At 40.6% G+C, this 18,847-nt stretch overlaps 1 protein-coding gene across 16 annotated transcripts in view; it reads right to left on the bottom strand.

The window, feature by feature from the left end:
- The window catches only part of RBFOX1 (RNA binding fox-1 homolog 1), a 205,320-nt gene that overhangs the window by 39,060 nt on the left and 147,413 nt on the right, over window positions 1-18,847 (bottom strand). For 8 of the 16 annotated variants that reach the window (XM_017874415.1, XM_017874423.1, XM_017874425.1 and 5 more), the window contains 2 exons: window positions 12,189-12,228; window positions 396-460 (listed from right to left, as the gene is read on the bottom strand). In XM_017874415.1, coding sequence (XP_017729904.1) covers window positions 396-460; window positions 12,189-12,228 — 105 coding nt within the window. Of the gene's footprint in view, window positions 1-395; window positions 461-5,602; window positions 5,646-12,188; window positions 12,229-18,847 lie in introns of all 16 variants that reach the window. The other 8 variants (XM_017874422.1, XM_017874414.1, XM_017874426.1 and 5 more) reach the window with 1 other exon arrangement.

The following is an 18,847-nucleotide window of genomic DNA, read 5'->3' as shown; positions in this document are numbered from 1 at the left end:
TTGTAGGATCATGGTCTGTTTTCTTCCTATGAGTTAGATAGAATCACAGTCTTACATAGACGACCATAAAAAGGTTGTACAGAGAGAGTGTGTGTGTGTGTGTGCGTATATGTGTATGTGAGCAAGCTGTGTTGTCGCAGGAATTAAGAGATGTTAACTACACAGGGACCAAGACTATCATTTTCTTTGTGTCTCAGCATAGAAAGTAGTTTAGAATGGGTTGAAGTACTTGCCCTCTGTCTATGGGGCCTTCAGTTCACGTTTACCATGGGACCTAACTTTTGGGGTGCTACCTCCCCCAGCAGTCATGCAGTTTCACCAAGATCATACAAGAATCTCCTCTCCCATCAACTAATTTCCAAGTAGTTGTCAAGCATGAGAAGAATGACCCTTACCTGTCACTGTAGGCAGCGGCAGTGGCAGGGGTAGGCTGGGCGTAGCGGTATGCAGCATAACCACCCTAAAACACAAGGAGAAACGTGAGTCAGGAATGCAGCAGAGCCCACTGCAGGGATGCCCAGTGGCAAGACCACACCAGAACAGCAGTTACCCAAATCTACTGAGCTAAAGTTGAGGTTAATGAAAGCTTAGTATCAAAGTGAAAGTACAAAAACACCCTGGAGAAACAAGGGGTGGAACATCAACCTCAGCTGGATGTTAAAGGTTAGCGGTCGTAAGCATATCCCAAAAGAAGAGCCTAGAGGCCTTTGGAAGAAAATGTACCTAAATGTTAATGGTGATTGTCTTGGGGTGGGGAGGATTATGGGGGATTATTTAAACACTCTTTATACTTTGCTGAACTTTCCAGATTTTCAAAATTGATTCTGCTTTACCTTTATCAGATAGTAACTTAAATTTTATTCAAACAATTCTTATTTTCTTATAAAAGTTAAGTAAACGCGCTCCTTTTGTATTTATTAAATCACCCTTTGAAAGTTTATTAGTCTCTTACCTATCTGGTTGTTTAACCACTGACGTTATTGAAGACTGTCTTTAGCTGTCTAAATGTTACACAATTATTACGAAAATGACTGAACATTTCTTTGGTCAAAGATATCACATGGTTATATATCATGCTGCTTCAGATGGAGCATTTGGTGTGGAAAATATGATAGTCTTCTAATTGGTAAATAAAATCATTAACAGAAAAAGTCTGAAAAGAAAAAAATTAACATTTAGTTGTATGTACCAGTAATTGCAATTGTTCAATTAAGCAAAGAGGACAAGCAAATAGGCATATTCAAAAGGAATTGTGTTCAGTGAAGCATTGATGATCAAACTGTGAAAATAAGAGCTTCTTGCTCAGTGGACCGCAATGATACATCAACCAGTGTACAATGATCTCAGCACAATTAAACAGAATCCAGTGTCCACTGATAACACAGGACTATTCAGGTTCTAATTAGAACACACAGTCCCATAATCCTCTGAGGTAAGCGTTCTCACCATCACCATAAAAGGGTGACTCAGGACAAAGTGTAGTGTGTGAGAAGGTATGCAACAGCAGAATCATGACAGGGAAAGTTCATGGCATTTGGCCTCATGAAACTAAGTAATACGATAAGACAGATGAATCAGGGAAGCTACAAAAATCCTCTTTCAAGATGTAGGTACACTGGTCTCAATTTCTTTCTGCCTCCTCCTGGCACAGTTAACTTTCAGAGTAAATATGCTATCATTTACATAGCAATTCAAAGAAACAAGTTTATCTTTTGAAGTTTATTATTTGGATCGGTCCTGGAGAAGACACACCTAAAACATCATGACAGATAATAATTTAGAAAGTTTATTTGTTATTTTTTTTTATTTTAAAGCTTCTCTTAAAAAGATAATGGAAGTTAACCACAACAAAAAAGGTCTTAGCCAGATGCCACCTGGTGCTCTAAATACTGTGTTCTCCAGTTAGGAATGGGAAACTCATTAAATGTGCTGATGAGTTATAAAACCATAGCAGTTATGACAGCACTGAGTTCAGCAAACAGTGATAGACTAAAGAGAAATCGGGTCACCAGGTTTTGGAGCCATTTTCTATATAGCTTGTTTATCTTCTTGGCTTTCATGATGTGTACAGAAAGATACAGGTGTGCAGGTACATACATTAAACTTAATGAGGTAGGGAGGGGCTAGAATTGGCTAGCTGATTTCTAGGAGACATCAGCTTGCAACAGGCTTAAAGTTTCGAGTAGAGAGAAAAAGTGTATGTGGTATGTGCGTGTTTCTGGAACAAGAAAAAGTATTTGCAGCAGTCACATGCCATGTCAATCATGAGTTGGTGGCTGAATTTGGTCCCACCAAAGATGTCTAGTAACATCCTATTTGCAAGCCTCTTGGTTTGAAATTTGCATATCCTCTACCTTCTGCCTTAGTTTCAGTCAATAGAAGAAGGTAGCAAGTCTGATAAATGGGAAGAATTGCTGCAGTGGAAACTAAAATGAACCACACTGACTAGTACGTTATGTATAGTAGAAACATCAAATGCAGGTGTGTACACCTGGGATTCCTCTGCACAGCAAATGTGGTCATCTGCGAAGGTTTCAAAATGACCTCTACTGTTTGCATATGACTGGCCAGTTAAAGAAAATGTGTGTTTCTATACAAGACGGGCACAAGTCGTCAATGTTCTGACATTTGTCTTTCTTATCTAGAAATTTGCTTGTGAGTGTTCCTGATTCAACGGTCAAGATCACAGTTTTCTTAAGTCTCCAGAGCCAGTGGAGAGATTTTTGACCTTGATCAGTGGTTTCATTGCTGTCGAGTAGACCACTTGGAGATGAATGTTCTATATCTGTGCTGTCCAGCAGAGTAGCTACTTTTAGTAAATGACTACTGAACTCTTGAAAGGTAACTAGTGCAATGAACTGATTTTTTAAATTTACTTTTCGGTTAATTTGAATTTAAATGTAAATAGCCACATGGGGACTGGTGGCAAAAGGATTGGACAATACCAGTCTAAATGATCCCTGAAACATATAATAATTAGGGAAAAGGGGATTAGGTGGTTTTCTCTCTCCATCTTTACTGCATAGCCTTCCTTGGCTATTTTTCTTACGTATGCAATTCACACTAGGGAAATAAGAGCTGTGTATTAACTCAGTATACGTGTGCATACACTGTAAAATATAAATTGCTTTACATACAAAAAATACAAATTGCTTTAATTTGTCTAACAGGTGACTGGCATCAATTTTATTGCTCTGTATTTTGCAGCCCACTGAGCATAGCCAGAACTTCTTCGAGGTTCCATGGTGATGTCTGTAAAAGGAACACTCACTTTCAATGGCCGTCACCAGACCATGTTCATGTTGAACCTGGTCTTCCGAGATCATATGACAAAAATGTGTCATTGACAAGTGATTTTTCCCACCACCAAACCAAAGGAACAAGGAATGATAAGTACGAAATAGTTCTACACTCCCCATTCCTGAAACATTTATTTCTCCACATCATGGGTAGCAAAATATACCTGTAATCTTATATAATAATTTCAAGTTGCTATTGTGGATCTTCTTACCACCACCACCAAATGAGTGAGGCCACCAGAGTAACCCACTGGTGTGGAGTGAGAAGTTTCCTTTGTTGGCAAAACCTCTAGAGGTCCCTCGAGGTAGTTACCCATTAAGCACCTCAAATGACGCTCCAATAAAGTATTTTATTTTCTTACTACACTAGAGATGGGGTCTCACTGTGTTGCCTAGGCTGCTCTCAAACTCCTGGGATCAAGAGATAGTCCCAATTCAGCCTCCCAAAGTTCTGGGAGTACAGGTGTAGGCCACTGTGCCCAAATAATAAAGCATTTTTAAAATTATGCTTGTGGGGAATCGTGGAAAGGAAAGTTTCCACAACCAAACCAGTTTGGCAGATGCTCAGTTAAATTAAACTGGTTACTCTGTTTGTGGAACTCCTTGGGACAATACTCATGAACATTGTGGGACCTCCAGCGCATGACAGAGAATGAGGCTTAAAGATTTCACTTTAGAGCATACTTTTGAAAATAAATTGTTCTATTGAATAAATAGTGAATTCTGGGAGGGGAAACCTGTGTGTGCTAGCGGGGACGTGGGCATCGGTAGGACTGTAACATGTACGTGTTACGCATACTTCCTTCAACTGGAGTGCATAGGAAAGTAATCAGCTTAACCAGGGGTAAAGGCTCCCTTTATTACCAAAATATCCAAGGGTCAAGTCTCACTTCGTGCAAAACAGGTGTGCTGGTATATATACATACAACTTAAATCTTATTTACTATAATACTTACAAGAACATTTTAAAATGAAACACTTCCTAATTTACCTATATTATATGTTCACTTTATTTATTTATTTTTTTTGAGACAGAGTCTTCTCTGCCCCCCAGGCTGGAGTGCAGTGGTGCAATCTTGGCTCACGATAACCTCTGCCTCCCAGGTTCAAGTGATTTCCCGAGTAGTTGGGATGGCAGGCACGTGCCACCGCGCCTGGCTAACTTTTGTATTTTTAGTAGAGATGGGGTTTTGACGTGTAGGCCAGGCTGGTCTTGAACCCCAGGCCTCAAGCAATCTGCCTGCCTTGGTCTCCCAAAATGCGGATTACAGGTGTGAGCCATCACAGCTGGCCACCTTCATCTATTTTTGAAGGGTGGCATTCAGAGGTCCAGTTCTCTTGAAATGTGACAGTGAAAGTTCATCTCGGGAATTTTAACCATATTACCTTTTACTAGGTCAAAGTACCTCTTTCTCACATTCAGGTTTTAATTAAAACTCAATCAATTCTCATGATTTACAAAAAGTACTTTCTTAATTCACTCTTAATACTGAAGAAAAAAGGGAATTGCCGCGATAGGGAAAGTAATGTCCTAAAACTCTCACTGATCATCATCAGTTTGACATTCATCTTATTTGACAGTTTCAATGTGGGTAATAGACCAAATTTGGAGACACTAGGCCAGCCATATTCCAACAAATATGTTGACTTTTTTTCTTCCTACAAATTTACTCACTTGGTGGTTGCTTCAGCAGTGAGAAATAGGTTTAAAAGCTATAACAATAGGTGTGAAATAAATTTCTGATCAGCTCTACTAAGACCAGGGAGGGTTATGTTAGATGTCAGGTATGCTGGCTCTTAATGCTGCATATGAGATTCTTGATTTAACCTCATTCCAGTTCACTCTGGGAACCTACTAAAAAATTACCTAGTCAATTGGTTCAATCAGAACCTTGAATTCTTTTCATTGGATGTATACTGATTGAGTCCAGATACCTTTTAAGCTTAAAAAAAAAAAAAAAAAAAAAAAAAAAAAAAAAAAAAACCCCAGCCAAGCTAGACCACCACTTGACACACTCAGGATCTAACAAACCTCATGGCCAAGGCCAGCTAACATCAGTCATAGAAACAGCACCCATATTTGGAAGAAACAGCCATAACACAGTCAGCGGATATATTGATAGATGTGGGGATAGCCACCTCTATTCTAGGAGATTTCATATTAAAACTGGAAAATTCAGTTAAGTCTTTATCCTCCTATGTTAGAGAACAATTCCCCTCCCAAGAATTAACTTGTTAGTAAGGATTTCACAGCAAACCCACAATCATAGTGATGAGTTTATCCACCAGTCGGGATTTCATACCTGCAGCAATTTATTGCCATACACAGGCTCTTGATACACTACTCTATAAGGAAACAGAAATGTAATGTTTTCAATGCAAAAATGAAATAAATAAAAGAGAATGCATAAGTCAGACAAATTCCAGAGCAATTCATTTACAAGTTTGCTTCTCTCTTATTTCACCAAGACTTAGGACTGACCCACCAAGCTGAAAGGGGCACTGGGCCTGGATAAACATTTTTAGTTGCAAATCTCTGCAATGGAGAGTATCAAGGTGGAGGTGGGGATCAAACCACTTCGTGTTATAACTTGTGTTTATTTCTAAAGAAGAAAAAGATAATTTCATGGCTTCTTGCCTCTTAAAGCATATTCCAACAGTCCAAATTAACTATTTCAAATTTATCTCTTTAACTCATGATTGGAATTTTCTGGAATATCTAAGGATTTAACACGAATGTCCTAATTTTTGAAGTAGTTAAGAAAACAGCACAGTAGCAACCGTAACTGCATAAACGCCTTTAGTTGTTAATTTCAACTAACAGCAGAATTGCAGTTCATGAATTCATGAATTGCATTGAAGCTACGATAGCAACTTTTAATACTTTAAGAGAACTGTGAGTATATGTGACTGTGTGTCTATGTGTGTAAACTAGTGTTAATATACATAGCTTCAAAATGCTATGATTTCATACACATCTAGCACTGGCAAGGAAGGTCTCTGTAGAATCCTTGTACAGACTAGGATGCAGTTTTTGGAGGTAAGAGTTTTTCATGGGCAAAACTAATCTTCCATGTGAGTGGTCACAGTTTGAAATAAAATTCTCCAGTTCCAGGGCAGACACTGAGATGGCTGAACATTTGAAGAGACTGAGGGACGTACCCTCTAAAGGCGTGCATATACTTTTTCCTATATAGCCTCCAGATAGCCTGCCTTTCCTTTCCATTTTAAATGTACTTATGTTAAAAGTCAAATTTTGTGGAGCTATGCCTGACAACATTCTTCTTCTTCTTTTCTCTGCTAGTTCACTGCTTATTTGTATATTTCTAGTACAAATATTATTCTCAGTGGCCTGCCCACCCCATTATGCTCACTTCTCTCCCTCTTCTTTTCCTGTCTTTCACTATAGTTTTCAAATGTTGCTCAACTGGAGCAATGACTTGGGTTTGTGGGCTCACGGCTTAAGCATTAAACTCAGTAGTCAAATCATGTGGGCTCAAGGCCCAGTGTCAGTGAACATTTCTGGACAAATTATTTTCTCTTTTCTGGAAAAAAAAGTTTCCTGTTAGCCATGGTTGGTGGCTGACACCTGTTATCCTAGCACTTTGGGAGGCCAAGGCAGGTGGATCACTTTAAGGTCAGGAGTTCGAGTCCAGTCTGGTCAACATGGTAAAACCTCATCTTTACTAAGAATCCAAAAATTAGCCCGGTGTCATGGTGCATGCGTGTAGTCTTAGCTATCTGGGAGGCTGTGGCAGGAGAACTGCTTGAACCCAGGAGGCAGAGGTTGCAGTGAGCTGAGATCATGCCACTGCACTCCAGCCTGGGTGATACAGGGAGGCTCTGTCTCCAAAAAAAGTTTTTCTGGAACAACAAAAAATAGAGGTAAGATGCCTTGTTTCAAGGGCTGTGGTGAGGAGAGATGAGGTAATACAGGTAAAACACTCAGCATCTTGTCTCTCCCATTGCAAACACAGCATTTGCCTGATTTCTTGGTGGACTGAGGTCTCCACTATGGTGACTGGGGATGGCAAGCCAAATGCCAATCCTCAGCCACCTCACACTGAAAACAAGTTCTCAGGAAGAAAGACTAGGGGTTTTTATTTAAAGAATTCCTACTTTCCAGCTTTACATGTTCCCAAAGTTACTGACACTTCCCATTCCTGAGTTTAAACATCAGTGAAATGAGGATATCTCTTTGTTTTAAAACATATGGGTGGCAGAGTGACATGAATTCAGAAATAATTGTGTTTAGCCATGGTGTTAACCAGAAACTTGTTCTACAGAATTTAGGAATGGTGTAAAAATGCACTAGAATCTCAAGACACATTTGCTAGGCGGCCTTCACGGTTACGTCTAATGTCAGGATGCTTAGGATGTTCTTAACAAAAAGGAACATGGTCAATATTTATAATTTATATCCTCTCACTCTTTCTCTCTGCTCTTCCCATTGTCAAACACCCCACTATGTTACTCCAGTTTCTATCCATTTGTCAATTCTTTTTAACAGTTCATTACAATTTCTTTCTCTCCCTCTTTTCATTTGTAATATTAATGGTTATCTTTTGATCAAATACTATGTTCTTTGATCTCTCCCTGAGAAGGTCAACCAACAAATGTCTTGGTTCAGTTACGCAATGCTTGTTTTCCACTCCCTGGTCAACTTCTGGCCTCAAAATCTATAGTTTCAGGGGTCAGGTGTGGTGGTTGACACCTGTAATCCCAGCACTTTTGGGAGTCGAAGGCAGGTGGATCTCTAGAGGTCAGGAGTTTGAGACCAGCCTGGCCAACATGGGAAACCCCATCTCTACTAAAATACATGGATTAGCTGGGCGTGGTGGCAGGTGCCTTGTAATCCCAGTTACTCAGGAGGCTGAGACTGGAGAGTCGCTTGAGCCCTGTAGCCAGAGGTTGCAGTGAGCTGAGATCATGCTACTGCACTCCAGCCTGGGCGACAGAGTGAGATTACACCTCCAAAACAAAAAACAAACAAAAAAACAAAAAAAACTATAGCTTCACTTCCAAATATGAGTTGACTCTAGGTCTAAGAACCTTAGTCCTTGCATTGCCACTCTGTCTGTATAACCTCTACTATTTAGTTTGCTTAACTTGACACACTTTTTAATTAAAAGGAATTTATGTAAAGGTACACCACTAAGCAGTAATAGTGAACTGGTAGATTTGATACGTTTCATTATGAAACTTAAATTCCTATCTTTTTATACAAAAGTGTGTGTGTGTGTATTGTGTTCTGATCTCAGGTAGAAGGGACTCAGATAAAGATCATTCCTATCCTCCTTTCTCAGACAACTCCCACGTCCTCTCTGATGAGTAGCCAACCACACTGTGCCTGAACCTCTCCACTGTGGCTAGAGGCAGTGGTTTTCCTGCAGGGCTCAGATCCTGAAGATACCCTCTGCCCAAACAAGCTGTCCTGGTTTTTTCCTTTCGTGTCTGGCTCACAGCATTTCATAAGAAGTCTATTCCCTTTGGCAATTTCAGGACATCTGTGATCATCTGTCCCTCTCTGCTCTCAATCCTCTCTCCTCTGAAAACTTTCAGAAGGAGGTCATTTGAGAGAGGAGGTTATGGCTTGCCAGTTACTGGGATCATGCAGGTCTTTAAATGCCTATGTGCTTCGGCAGAACTTAAAAATGATCGAGGGCTCCAACCTCAGGTGGTAGGGATGGAAAGACCGTGGAGAACAAAGGACAGGGGAGGGGGGAGAGCAGGGTACTTAGAAAAGCCCAGTAGTTCTGAGATCCAAGCTGTTGAGTTGTTGACCTGCTCTGATATACGGCCAGGATAGTGAACATTTTGAGCAGGAAGAATCTGACAGTATCCTTCTTTGTCTTCCTTAGCAGTGACCAAAGCTAGAAACTTATTACCCAATAAAATTAAAAAGAGGTTTATGGCCAGGTGTCTTGGCTCACGTCTGTAATCCTAGCACTTTGGAAGGCCGAGGCAGATGGATCACTTGAGGTCAGGAGTTCGAGACCATGCTGGCCAACATGGTGAAATCCCGTCTCTAGTAAAAATACAAAAAATAGCCAGGGGTGGTGGCAGGCACCTGTAATCCCAGATACTCAGGAGGCTGAGGAAGGAGAACTGCTTCCAGGGGGCAGAGGTTGCTGAGAGCTGAGATCACAGCACTGCACTAAAGCCTGGGTGACATAGTGACACTCCATCTCAAATAATACAATAATAATAAAGTTTAAATCTATTAGAGGTGTCTGATGTGTCTAACATATATTCCAGGGCCTCTCAGAATTGCCCTAAACCTATTTATTGTGTACTGTTTGTAACGAGATTGAAGGAGTAAGCCAAAATCTTTAAAGTAGAACCTCATACGACTTTCTAAGAACCTCTTTAACCATCATCTCTTTTAAAAACGAAGCTTGGGGATATTTTCACTCATCAGAACATGCTGGTATCTCAAGGGAGGTAGGGTAGTGGCTTAAAAAAGCACATTCAAGATTATGACATACTTCTAGCTAGGACAAATCTTGTTCTGTATATTCTGCAGTGCAGAACACATTTATATTTCTTTTCCTTAAATTTATGGTCATCAACGACCTCTTGTTCTGCTGCTGAGCTGGGCAGTGGCGCAGGCTAGTTTCTTACTGTCCAATATACACACAGACACACATCAGCAGCAATATGTTAAATTAGTCATCTGACAAAGCAAAATATTCAGGAAGGTCTACAAGATTCTAGAGACTTTAGAGACAGGACAAACTTGTACTGGGTAAACAAATCTCTAAATTCATATCGCAGGAACTTTTTCTGTCACCTGATGGCATATGTGATACTTGCCCTCTGAAAAATCTTACTGTCATTATAATATAAAGAGTAGGGAAAATGATAATTTTTGGCTGGGGGTCGTGGCCTGAAAAGTCAGAGAAGGGGCAGTTTTGTAAACGAAACTATCAGACAACTTAGGACTGGAAGAAACCCTGTTCTGTGAAGCTCACTTAGATGCTTCCCAGGCTGCACCACTGTACCCAGTGGGCTTGGCTCCAACGTGAATGTGTGACAAAATCTCCTAAAGGAACTAGAAAAGCACAAAGGGACACTTCTGTGGCTTTCTTCCCAGAACAAATTTGCTTTTTCCCCTCTAGTCAAGGGGTTGGCATATTTTCTTCTTCTAACTTTGTGTTTATCAATTTGCCTTGCTGTGTGGATTTTTCTGATGCAGCGGTATGCCCCAATTGATAAAGACACACACTCTCCCTCACTTAAATGAGTTCCTTGTTTTTCCTTACTTGTGGGAGCTCCACAGACCTTGCCTTCAGGGAGCCTCTCCTTCCTGCTACTCAAGAATCTGAGGCCAGCAAGACACCAATTTGATATATGTATAAAATGCCACACATTAATGATTCAATAAATTACCGTCAGTTTGAAGAAACTGAGGCATGAAGAGGTGGACACTCGCTAAATGATTGTGAAATGTTTTTAACTAAGGAAAATCTGCATTTTTTTTTTCTTGGGTAGGTGTTGCTGGAGATAGTTTCCATTTTGGTGGGTTTTTTAAAAAAGCATTTCTCTATCCCTTGTCTATTCCCTCTCATTTCTAAAGCCCTAAATTCTGTGATGCCAACTACCATTCTGGCTCCTTCCATCTGCAATCATCTACCCATGGGCTGCATGAAGGCGAGAGCCAGGACTGGTGATTGGGTTTAGCAAGTGCTTGAGGATATATGAATGGGCTTCAAACTGCTCAGCCCCAGCCTGCCTCATAATTTAAAATCTGAAAGTCTGGAAAATAGGACGTGAGACGGAAAAGCTTAAGTTCCACACAAAAGAAAACTGACCACTGAGTGAATTAGGACATATGGGTTGTTCACTCCCTTTGTTATGGGGGAAAAATACTAACCCACAGATTATAGTAAGTATGCTTGATGCAATAGAACTCAACTAAGTCTATATCATTGATGGAGATAAATACTGTATCTCAAAACTGTAATGATTTGAAATTTAAAAGAAATAAAATAATCAGTGTCTTCTAGTACCTGATATCAGTTTTATCAGAAATATGATTTTTTTTTACTATCTAGCCTATAAAATATAATCCCATTGACTGAGGCATTTTGTAATAAAAATTGTGATTTAGGGAGTGTCTCCCAATACTGCCCACTTATTCAAAATTGTGTTTACTCCAAGTCATTTTCATAACATCAATGCTCGTATCATAACGTGGGAGAATAACTACCTCTAGTTGAACATAGATAAGTTTAATTCTTATTCTCATAATGAGAAATAGTCTACTCTTTTCTAAAAATAAACTTAGTGATACTATTAACCAATTTTAAGTCATGTAATTGGGGGAAAATGGAATAAAAGTTAAAAGAAAATGGGGGCTCAATGTTCAATTTGACATACATTTTGTTAAGAGGATTAGTAGGAGATGTTTAGGGCTCAACTTGCCCATGAGAGAGAGAGAGTGTTCCTAAGGCTGCTGTGATATTTTAGGGAAAACATCAAAAATAGCCATGAAAATATCTTTTAACCCTCTGCAGCTGGTAACTACAGCTGTTATCCTAAATATTATACTGAAAACAAAGAACATATTGAGAACTTGAGAGACAATTTCTTTGTGGGTGAAGTGCGGTCTTTAGTTGGCATGAAAGAAATGCCACCTTTTTGGGGGGATTGCATTTATTCTGAAGTTGATCAAGGGGCTAATTCCACCCCACTAAACAGCCAGTGATGTCTGCCATGAGCTCAGGGGCAGAAGGTTTTCTGTCCTGCAAGACAAACCACTGAATTATTTCCTAAGGACCAAGGACAGAAACTCAACTACACTGAGTAGAGGAATTCACAGCAAACTTGTAAAAAGAATGACTCCAGGAGGAAACAGGGACGGCATGCAAGTGAATGAATACTTACATAAATGTCTGCACCATAAAATCCATCCTGGTAAACAACACTGCAAGGGTGCACACACAAAGAGAAACATCCATATTAGTGCATTTCCCATGCAGACACACCAACCCCTGCACTGGCGAGGTTAGTCTGGTCACAAGATCCAAAACACGGGAACCGAGGATCGTTTTCACATTGATTAAGGAGGTTGGAGACAACAGCAGTTGAGCAAACCGAGAAAATTAGGCCGGGCTTCGGTGTTGGCCCAGAATTAGGATGTGTGGTGGTGGTGGTGGTGGCAGCGGCGTGCTAGGTCCCAAACTTCCCACTCTCTCAGGAGTGGGTACAGAAATGCACGACTTTGAAATGCAAAGAGGATTGAGATTTATTTTAAGTGGCCCAGACAGACATGAGCATCTTAACAGTCACAGTTGGCAATCAAACCACATATATAACCCCCTACCCCACAGAACAAAAACCCAAAACATCTATTTAAAATAGGATTAAAAGGTCGAGACACAGATTGCAGCATTCTCAATACGGGCTACAGCCGAATGGCCTCAGGGGAGCTGGACAATGGTTTCAAAAATTTTCTTCTATATTCTTTCACATTGTATTATACTTGGTAATTCCATGTGTATTATTGTAAGTGGAGAATGTCTCTAATTGTATGTGGGTGAGCATGGGTATGTGTGCAAGAATGTGTTGTGTGCAGACATGTCTTCATGTGTACAAGTGCATTGTGTGCATATTTGTGTATGTTAATATGGACAAGTGTAGGAATGCATGTTTGCACTTGTCTAGAGTGTATACATGCATGTAAACATGTATATGCATGTGTATATGTGTATATGTTGGGATATTTATATATTTGTGTATTTATATATACATGAGTTTATACATGTGAATATCTGTATGTTCACATAAATTATATGTAGATGAAACAAAGTCCCACACCTTGATTGAACAAGTCCAATCTGATAGCAGCTCTCTGATTGCCACCCATATAGTCACCATCCCAGAAAGAAGAGACTTCAGAGGGCTGGGGACAGGGGTTAGGGAATGATTCTCCAAAGCTTTTTGGTATACTTTGAGTAAAAAAAACAAGAAAAGAAGCTCTCAGCTACGTGGTCGTGAGAAACTAATTTATATTTCCTAAGCATGAAAATGAATTTAACAAGAATCGTATGTAGCCTTCACAGGTTTCTGTAAGGATCACAAGGTATCTCGCATATGAAACTGTTTCTAAATGCCTATTTTTAAAAGGATCGTAGTGATTTACAATCTTCCCCAATATCTTCCCATGACGTTTCTAGATGACTTATGATTCTGGCAAAGGACCGATGAGCCCCACCATTGAATGAGGCTGAGGTTCTAATAGAAACACAACTTTAATACCAAAGGCTTGCAGCAGATTTCAGTGGCAGAGTGGACCCACATGTAAGCAAAGCATATTGAGCCAAGGGAAGCCATTTTACAACACACACACAGCACTGACACATACACGCGGCTGTGACACTGGTTTGCTGGAGAACACTTTAGTGTGCTTCTTAGAGTATTTTGGAGTCAACTGACTAAACTCCAAGTACCATTGTCCTTAAAAATGTGGCAGAGATTTCACACGCTAAGGAGGTGGGTAGAAATAGCTTTCAGCTGTTGTTCATATTTGATTCTGGAGGGCTACAGTTCACAAAAGCACTTGTGAAGTGGCATAAAGCCCCAATCCAAGGTGCTGAGGTGTGCAGCATCCTGAGCTATGCTTTGAATTCTTTTTCAACATATCCAACACAAAGGACAGAATGTCGGTTGGGGGGTCAGAAGGCAGAAGTCACCCTCTGCCAACAGGAGTTGGAACAGGTCTGATGAAAGAGGTGAGCCACAAATATTTAGTTTGGGTCCCAAACCACAGAACGGATCACTTAGCCATATCAAAACACCTCCATCCCGCTCTTTCATGCTGCCATGCCCTTGCACGTGCAATGCCGTGTGCTGGCAATGACGTTTATTCCAGTATCTTCATCCAAAAGCAGTGAGATGACCATTCAAGAGCCAAGTTAGATGTGAAGCACAGGGGCATCTGAGTCAAACTGCAGCATCCTCAGCCAATAACTCAGTAGCTTTGGACACATCACGTGAGATATCTGAACCTCAAGTACTCATCTGTTAAAAAGGGAAAATAGGTAAGTGCCTACCTCCAAGGGAGGGTTTCTTAAGATAACGCTTGCAAAGGGATGGGCAGCGGCATCCTTAACACTGTAGCTCTAACAAGGTCACCATGTCTGAGACCCAGTGCCCACCTGCAGCTGGTGATTTTCCCATTATGAACGCCAGCATCATTTTTCAGATTCTTATTGAGTCACTCATCAATTTCTGCCTCACATCAAAGGTATGTGTGCATGTGACTCATTGCACCTTAACAGCTACATCCAGTGGCTTAACTAACATTCTATCTCAATTCCTGACACATTGCTTGTTACCTAGAAGATGTACAATAACTGGGTAAATAGGGCTATTTTAGAGGGAGGGGTGGGCATGAGAAGCTGTCAGAAGGAGATTGAGTCATTGCTTTATCAACTCGAGGTAGAATTCAATAATGGGTCAGGAGTCTCAGGTTTGTCTGATTTGGCTATTCAGTATCGACGACTGTTGTCAATGGAGAATATTCAGTATCGATGACTTTTGTCAATGGAGGAGAAATATGATTAACAGACTCGAACCTGAATTAGGAGACCAGGGCAAGAGACTAGACAGAAAGCAGTCTAGAAGTAAACTATATATTTTTCACCAAATATGAAATATATACCTTTAAATATGGGAAATAATGACTTCTAAAGATCTCAATGGTGGAACCTCATCTGTCTCTGATCTTCTGTAAATGGAAAAAATAACTGAGTCTAGGCCTTGGAGGCTCTTTCAACAGGGCACATGGCACGGGTATGGGCCAAGAGTGGGGTGGGTTCTATGATGTGGCTGAGGCTGAGCTCTAGCCAAGAAACTGATTCCTTTTTTCATTAACACAAGTTGTTATGCACCATGGCCAGTTTTGTGCTTCCATGTCAAGCCTATTTGTACCAACATTGCCCAGAGGTGAGGCAAGAACATGCCGTGATGTTTGCTCTTAGGAGTCTCTGCTCAGTAGGGTAACCTGATTGCCATGCTTTCTCCTCTGCCATGGGCTATGGAGAGTTAATTGGGGGACAGTGACATCACACATTCATGAGACATTGAACCAAAGAAGAACTGGTCTCGCTTTCTCATTGTGAAAAGCTCAAACTGCATACGTACTATTTCTCTATTATTGAAAAGTTTTCTGTACCTCAACTACTATGCCAAGGCATGGAGACTGAAGAAGTAAGCCCCCTCCGTAAACCTGTCCTCCCAGAGTGGACAGGGAGTGGGACACACAGTCACATATTATGCACAAAACTGTAGAATCACAGCTGGGATAGAGGCTGCAGGAGAGAGCAACAGAGGTCCCCTGAATGTGGAACGGAAGGAGGCAGGGCCAGCAGCAGAGATGAGAGAGGCTGAGCAAATGGCACAGAAACCTCAAAGCCTTGGCTCAGTAGAGAGGAGGGGAAACACCTGTCAAGACAAAGGGTGGCGGGGCGAGGGTACTGCTAAGGCAAGTCCCATTGTTGGAAGACCCATGGCCTGGCTTCTTGGAGGGCTGGAGGGAAAGGTGTAATGTCTAGCATTAGGGTCTAAATGTGGTAGCTTCACAGCGAAAAGATAATTGTAGCTGCCATTATAAACCCCATCCTGAAGGGATTACTTGTTTTCAAAGTGCACATGTATTGGAGAGAAATGGAAAGGACAAGTGATCTATCTTTAGGATAGCTCTAAAAAATGTGGAACCAATGTAGTCGTCCTCACTGGCAATGTGAAATAAAGCCATGTAATGGGAAGCCAATTTTACCAAAACACAGTTTTTCTCCCTAATAGTAACAGCGCGAGCACCATTATTCCCACTACTCACATTTGTAGAACACTTACCATGGATCAGTCCCTAGTCTAGATAGTCTGCTCATAATCCCACTCAGTCCTCAGAACACCCCTATGAGATGGATAAAATGATCATCGATTCTTTAGACATGTAGAAACTGAAAGATAGCTGGGTATTGACTGAACTGGGATTCAAGCCCAGGGAGTCTGGCTCCACAGTACAAACTCTTAAGTACTATGGCAGGCAGTGGTGGTCAAACTTGAATGTGTATCAGAATCACCTGGAGGACTTTTGAAACACAGATGGCTGGGCCCCATGCCCAGCCAACAGGTTCTGATTCAATAGATCTGGATGACAGAATCTAAGAGCTTACATTTCTAACAAATTAACAGATGATGCTGATGCTACTGGTCCCAGAAAAATGAGAATCATTGCTCTATGCAACACCATCCTCCAAGTGTTATTTTACTTTACATGTGAGACAAAACTGAAGGTCAGCCTCCTAGCTCATATTCTAATGGAGAAGCTGCTTACAGGAAAGCTCCTACCACAAAGCCTCATGCTAGTTTCCAAAAATATATCCAAATAATTTTTAAAGCCTCGTCAAACAGCTGCACTTAAAATATAGGATATGTAGGGAAAGAGGCCCAGGGATCCATGTCTACGGTGCAGCTATAGATAAACTAACCACAGAACAGTAAGAAGAGAAGGGAGTTACCATCGTGCACTAAACAGGGGCAGTCCTATTTCAATGCAGAAATGGTACGTCTAGCCATGCAAAGGTAATTGTATTGCTTGTCAATCACATTGGGACTCTATGCTTTTGCAAGGACATAATGCAAATGCACATCTTATTTTCTTAGAAAAGTAATAGCAGTAGTTAAATATTTGAATGAATGCAAGCAGGGAGTGATTGCACTATAGAAAATTAGTTTACTTTAAAAAATATATAAAATGCCCAAACCATACAATCTGCCTGTGTAATATAATATATACCAGCCACAAGTATATTCTCATAGAAAAGGCTGTTCACAATTGTTCTACCCTGAGGCCCCTTCCCACTAGAAAATAAACTTTCTAATGTGTTCAAATACCACTGTGTTTTAATGGATATCAGGGGCTATCAGAAACTCACTGGCATTTGTATAGAATTGTGGGTGTGTGGTGTGTTTGTACACATTTTCCTAGAGAATTTTTAATCAGATTATTAAAGGCATCTGTGAAAATGCCCCTTTCATTCTCTCCTCCAAAAAAAAAAAAAAAAAAAAAAAAAGGCTTTAAAGACCACTGATTCATGATGTTTTTCGATAAATTCACTCTATTAAGAGGCTGTTTGGGTTACACTTTAAAACTAGCAAATAAGAAATCACACTTTATAAAAATCATTCTGCAAAGGAAGCTTGTCCAACCCGCAGTCCATAGACTGCATGTGGCCCCAACACAAATTCATTAACTTTCTTAAAACAGTATGAGATTTTTTTTTTTTGGCTCATCAGCTGTAGTTAGTTTATGTGTATTTTATGTGTGTTCCAAGTCCAATTAATTCAATGTGTCCCAGGGAAACCAAAAGATTGGACGCCCGTGTGTGTAAAGTATTCTGAGAATGGGTAATGATGACTTTTGTTCCTAATATTTATGTTAAACGAGTAAAGTTCCTAAGCATCAGATAATACAGGTTGGGGACTTAGATATTTATAAGATAAAGCCCAGAGAGCATGGCTGATGTATACACAGAAAGATATGCCTGTGGTCCCAGAGACTGTTGTCAGAGGCTTTTTTAGGACTTAACCTGAAAACATTTCCAAAAGGTCAATTTGTTTTTCCACTGGCCAGCTTTAAGTTTTCTCCTGGGATACTCCCTTAGCTTTCCTATACCCCAAATAGTATAGAGTCTTCTCAAAATACTTCTCAAGGTAACTCTGGGACGTTTACACAGATGTATGACAATTATCAGAGAAAGGGCAGAAAATCTTGCTCAGAGATACGTAGAGAAACAAAACCAAAAGCCTACAGCAGACACTAGATGCTTAGGCTTAGAATAGTAATAAAAACACCGCCAGGGGGTGGTGGCGCATACCTGTAATCCCAGCACTTTGGGAGGCTGAGGTGGGCAGATCGCTTGAGGTTAGGAGTTTGAGACCAGCCTGGCTAATACGGTGAAACCCTGTGTCTACTAAAAATACAAAAAATTAACCAGGTGTGGTGGCATGTGCCTGTAATCCCAGTTACTTGGGAGGCTGAAGACAGGAGAATTGTTTGAACCAAGGAGGAGAAGGTTGCAGTGAGCCAAGATTGTACAACTACATTTCAACATGGGTGACAGAGCAAGACTCCGTCTCAAAAACAACACATGTGATGTTCCATTAAAGCACCCCATTGTACTCCCTTGAAATATGCATGGTACATAATAGGTACTCATGGAGTTCCTCTTTGATAGGGAGGGGATTGGGGTTTAGCTGTTGTTTTCTAACATCAGAGATTACTGAGTCTATAGGGTTTGTCTCCAATGTCTCCACTTGCCCTCCTGATGCATAGATAATCAGCTTGTGAGCTCCCTGAACAGCAATTACCTGTTGGGTAATTCCTCCCACATGTGAATCATAGGAAGCTAGACTGGGCATTGTGGCTTTTCAAGCAAATTGACTCCAGGATCAAAGGCAAGGAGAAATAAGGAAAACTCGACTCTGCTCTGTGACTGTTTCCTACTCAATATTGTATTTGCAATCTACATATTCCA

This window comes from Rhinopithecus bieti, unplaced genomic scaffold (genome assembly GCF_001698545.2).
Source record: "Rhinopithecus bieti isolate Rb0 unplaced genomic scaffold, ASM169854v2 scaffold_8226, whole genome shotgun sequence".
Lineage (NCBI taxonomy): Eukaryota > Metazoa > Chordata > Mammalia > Primates > Cercopithecidae > Rhinopithecus > Rhinopithecus bieti.
Note: the sequence above shows the minus strand (reverse complement) of the source record. Positions and strands in the feature narration are given on the sequence as shown.